The 5,669-nt window shown below is 35.1% G+C and overlaps 1 protein-coding gene across 1 annotated transcript; it reads left to right on the top strand.

The window, feature by feature from the left end:
• The first annotated feature begins 4,397 nt into the window (after positions 1-4,397).
• Positions 4,398-5,159, top strand: LOC137646361 (uncharacterized). Its single transcript, XM_068379467.1, has one exon. It carries the CDS (start codon positions 4,398-4,400, stop codon positions 5,157-5,159), a length of 762 nt encoding a protein of 253 aa, XP_068235568.1.
• Positions 5,160-5,669: the final 510 nt, after the last annotated feature.

Raw genomic sequence — 5,669 nt, 5'->3', positions numbered from 1 at the left:
AATGTTTGGGAACTAGCCATTATTTTAGCCTTTTTAAAACCAGGTAAGGCTAAGTTTTTAGCAGCAAAAAATCGACCAATAACATTGACATCTTGTTCATGTAAGCTCATGGAGAAGATGGTCAATGCAAGACTGATGTGGTACCTTATAACAGAAGGGTATTTTATCACCTATCCAGTGTGGATTTAGAAACATGCACTCAACCACTGATGTGTTTAAACGACTTGAGTCCCGTATTTGTGAAGCCTTTGCTTTTAAACAGCACCATGTAATAGTATTTTTTTACCTTAAAAAGGCACATGATACTACATGGAGGTGTGGTATACTTAAAACCATTCATAATTTGGGATTACGAGGATGGCTACCATTGTTCATTAAATCATTTATTTCACATAGATTTGTTCAAGTAAAAATGGAGTAAGCTCTAATTGAGAAGAAATGTCAGGAAATAGTTTCCCGGGGTAGTGTGCTAAGTGTAACCCTATTTGCACTAGCTATTAATAGTATATCCTCTGTCATTGCTCAATATATTCTTAACACTATTTATTCATGATCTCTCCATATTATTTACTAGAGCTAGAGTGGCAATAGTTGAGAGAAAATTACAACTCTCATTTGACAAAATTATTCTGTTCGCTGATATGCATGGGTTCAAGTTTCCGACTACTGTTGTATATTTCTGTCATATTCGGGGAATACATCCAGATCCGGATATAAACATCACAAGTCAACGGATCCCATGTGTAAGTGAAGCTAAATTTTTAGGATTGATATTTGACTGTAGGCTTACATGGGTTCCGCACTTAAGGGGACCATCCGCTATGGTGTTTGACAGAACAACTTCAAAAAATCGAAAATCATTTTATTGTTGCTATGTATGAAGAAACATAACGTACATACTCTCCAGAAGTTTCATTATTTATACAAAAAATGAAGATAAAGCGGTCTTTAAATGATGACGACATCTTTACTGTGTCGTCTGCTTGACTAAGTTTTACAGAATCATCTTTGTGTGTTTATGTTTGCATTTATATAGCATTTTTCCCCTTATATTTCGAAATTTCGTACTTCTAGCAGAGATGGAAGAGATTGGTAGAGGGTAAGCGAACGCAACTACAATCTACGAAAAGAGCAGCCAGAGTGTCCAAAGACGTATAGAAGTTATGTTGCATGTGTGTTTGTTTACTTGCAGTTCATAGGTACATTGTGTTTTCACAATGTCCTCGTGAACTTTATAACAAGGCGAATGTTACCTAAGGTCAAAGAAAGAACCAAAAATAAGCAGAGACCAATAAAAAAGAACTAAAAAGCGAGGGAAACATGAAAAAGTGTATAATGCTGGAACATTCTAACTAAAACTCTGGCAACAATGAGAGGCCACTGGCAACTCATGACACCCTTACACCAGGTAAACATAATGTTTAAATACTTCGTTTAAGGAGCCGTCATGTAGGAATGAATAATATAAATGCTAAGTAACGTCATCATAATAATGTTATCTTGAATTTTTAAAGAAATAAAGCAAATATTTATAGGAAATCTTTGGGAACTCATAACTTAAAAACCTACTTATTCACACTTAGGTGCATTTTTCTCACTTATTTGTTGTTCGATTTTAGCGAGAAAGATATCATTCAAAAGATAACTAAAAATCGCATAATTTTGTGTAACAGAATTTTATTTTCCCTTTTCTCTTTTTTTTCATGATTATTTTACGTCTAGACGAAAAAAAATAAGAAAAAAAATCATTAAAAAAAGAAAAAGGAAAATGGAGAATCTGTCACACAGTATTATTCGATTTATAAAGAAGTTTTCAAAATATGATTTTCAATACAATTGGTGTCATATTAGTGGAGAAATATTTACCTAAATCCTACTTTTGCTAGTAAATAAAAAAATTATTGATCAAATGGCTTGAAATGTTTATATGATGAAGGTATTACATATGTCTAAACCATATATAAAATTGTGTGTTTTGAATCATTAGAAAAAAAAATGGTGGACATAAATGACGGTCCCCTTAAAGACGTTAAAAGCTAAATTTCTTGAGGCCCTGAATCTTTTAAAGCATTGTCCCATACCTCGTGGGAGCCACACCACAATACCCTATTTTTTTAAAAACAAGTTACGGGTTTGAAATATACTCCTCAGCCACCCCAACCCGATTAAAGATATTAGATTCAATACATCATGCAAGTATTAGATTGTCAACAGGAGCATTTAGAATTTTTCCTATCCCAAGTCTCTTTATTAACCCTCGAGAGTTACCTTTATATCTTTACCAAAATTCTTCTATTGTTTGGTATTGACTCAAGTTACAAAGACTTCCTAATTCTTTAGCCTATCACACTGCAAGCCTTGTAGAACACATATACATTGCGTTGCACACAAAATCTCCGCAATCTTATGGTTTTCGGGTTAAACTATTTATATACAGTCTTGATATAATTAGAAGTATGGTGCTTCCATGTAAGGTATCATCAACGCCTCCATGGCAATCACCAAAGGTATCTTTTTGTAAATATTTTATTGAAGTTGAAAAGACTATGACTGCCTTAGAAGCCAGGTCTCTTTTTATTGAATATGTTGCAGAATATATGGAAATGACTTTTATAAATACTGATAGTGCCAAATCCGATGCTGGCATTGGGTTTGGAGTACATAGCAATGGTTTTAATTGTAGAGGGGAAATTCCTCAATTTTTCAATATTTACTGCCGAACTATATAGCAAGCTGAAACATGTTCTGTTATCAGTTCAGGGAAGAGCAAGAGATAAAAAAAAAAAAAAAACATCACAGTGTATAAGCATGTATGAAATGCACGCAGTCCACCATTTTCTGTCATTGCACTTTCATAATTTTTTGAATACATATATTATCGTTATTTTGCATTTATTCTGCTTTCTGGATTCTTCAAACACATGCATTAAATCCACAATTTCCATCTGAAGAATAAAGTTCATTATTTCCATTACTAATGAATTAGATAACCTGTAATATATTCGGTCCCAAATACTTACCAATGAACGAAAAATTTAGTGACAAATTTGAAACACTTCTCGTATACAGACTTCATATTTTGTCTTATCATAATTTTTCAGTTGCAAATATTGTAGGAAGGAAATCTCATTGCTGCCAAATTCATATTTTACAGTATAGATGCCACAGCACATCATTGTTGATTGAAAACAATTTGTAGGATGTAATTGGCCATATTTGTTAAATGGTCACCCAATAAATATGCAACCAGGCTCATGTTAAAACACTTGACATCTATTCATAAAGTACAGATATTATAAAACTACATAAAGATATGAGTAAATTCCTATTTAGAAAGGAGTTACACAGGGAGACCCCATCTCTCCTAAATTATCCACAGTAGCCTAGAAGAAATTTCTAAGCTTTTAGATTTGAAAAATGCAGACATTAAAAATAATGTGCAATTTCTTAACAACTTGATATTTGCGAATGACAGTTGTGTTTAGTGAATCAAGGAAGAAATTGCAAAAGATGTAGGACAAAATAAATATTAGTTAAACCAAGATTATGTTCAATGATAATAACCCCAAGATGCTGAAGCCTCGACAAGGAGAGCGGGCTTAGGGATTAGCAGCTGGGCTCTAATGAACAGTGGGAAATGCTTTCCCACTGGACCTCGGTGCCCAATTGTTGATCCAACTAAATCAGTCAGCAATTTTCTTTTTCCTTTTGGTTATTTCTTTTATTCTCCCATCTCTTCCTTTTGGGCTTGAACTTGTTGATGACTTTGGCTTGTTTGTTTATACTTTGGCTGTTTATTTGGATTTGGCACAGTCTGGGATGGACGGCATTCCATCTCAACCTGTACCAATTTAGACGCCATCACCCTCTGGCAGACCCCATTGGGTGCAGACCAAGACTGTTAAGAGTCAGGCTAAAGGTGATTTTTGCGGATAATGACTGACGCCAGGCATTGAAGTCACCGGTGGGAGGGGCTAACTACCCCCACTGACCAGTGTACACCCACCTTAAGAAAGGCAGCCCCTCTCTAATAGAGGACCGGTCCCTGCTGAAGCTTCCTCTCGTGTTGGGCCACATGGGATAGGAGGAATAACCCGATTGCTTTTTTAAAAAAAACTAACCCCTCTGTTGGTGGCCTGAAAAATACAAACATGGACCTCGGTAGAGAGCTCCAACTAGGGTTCTAATGTTGTAACATTAGAACCTTATTCATGTTATGTGAAGAATTATAAGGAAACACTAGAGAAGAAGAGAGAGAGAGAGAGAGAGAGTGAGAAATTATTACAGTAAAGAAAAAAAATAGAAAATTAGAAGTATTACCTGGTCACAATGAAGTAGTGAATTATGAGAAAATATTTTTATTTTGGAACCTGAAAATAGAAGAGATGAACGTGTAAATGTTTTTTAAAGCTAATAGGGGAATAGTTACTACATGTGGAGGGCAGCCAAAAATTCTTCACCAGGGAAATGGACGTCTCTTGATAGAGACACTTTCCCAAATACAATGTGAAAGATTGAAAACACTTACAACATTGGATGGTCATACTGTCAAATGCACTTCACTCCCCACTTTCAACCAGAGTAGGGGTGTGATATATAATGCAGAATTGCTGGACATAGAGGAAAAAGAAATTGAGGAAGAACTGAAAAGTCAAGGAGTAGTAAAAGTAGTAAGAATGAGAAAGAGAGTTGGAGAAAAACGCAGTCCTCTCTCTACTTTGATTATAACATTTGATCAATGTAGTTTACCAAATGATACTAAAGCTGGTTGGATATCTTGGAAGGTGAAACTATATACCCCTTCACCATTGCAATGTTATCATTGCCAAATGTATGGCCATTTAAGCCAGAAATGCAAGGAAAAACTAAATAATAAGCCAGCTGCTTGTGCCAACTGTGGAAAAAATAGTCATGGATTATGCAAAGAAAAACGAAATTGCATACATTGTGGAGAAGCACACCCAGCTACGTCTAAAAGCTATGTTAAGCTTATTTCTGAAAAAGAAATTAAGGCCATTGGGACCATGGAAAGGGTTACTTTTAAAGAAGCTTGTAACAGAGCTCTTGAAAAGCAGATAAGACCAGGGCAACCATTTTCAACAGTTCTGAATAAAAAACTTGTCAAAGCACATGGACGAAAATTCTATCCCCACTTCTAACATAAAGAAACATGAAAGTTGATAAAGAGGTTGAAAGTCCCATCAAAAATTTATATCCAGAAATTGTAGAAAAATCAAAACAGATACTTAAATATCTGAAAGATATTCAAAAGCCATCTACTCCCATTCTAAACAATAGTACAAACCTTTCTCAGGCCGTGGCCTTCCCTGATCTGATGTAGGTTCCACTTGAAACCAATTTACGTGGTGAACCAGTAGTGGGGAAGGTGCAAAAACCTGACATCTCACAACCTTTTAATCGAAAAAGAGAAAGACTTCCCTCTCTTTTGCCTCCTACCATAAGAAACATTAAAGTCACGACTTCAAATGAATATGATGTCTTGTCTGCTAATGTTTCTGATCAACTACAAGAAAACTTAAATGAATCAGAAATTCAATTTGAGGTCCACCATCCTCCTCAACAATTAGATAAAAAAGGACAAAGAAAAACACAAACACAAAACCCAATTTATCAAGATCCTCTCTAGAGATACCACTTGGAAATAGTGT

Source organism: Palaemon carinicauda, chromosome 9 (assembly GCF_036898095.1).
Source record: "Palaemon carinicauda isolate YSFRI2023 chromosome 9, ASM3689809v2, whole genome shotgun sequence".
Classification (NCBI taxonomy): Eukaryota; Metazoa; Arthropoda; class Malacostraca; order Decapoda; family Palaemonidae; genus Palaemon; species Palaemon carinicauda.
Note: the sequence above shows the minus strand (reverse complement) of the source record. Positions and strands in the feature narration are given on the sequence as shown.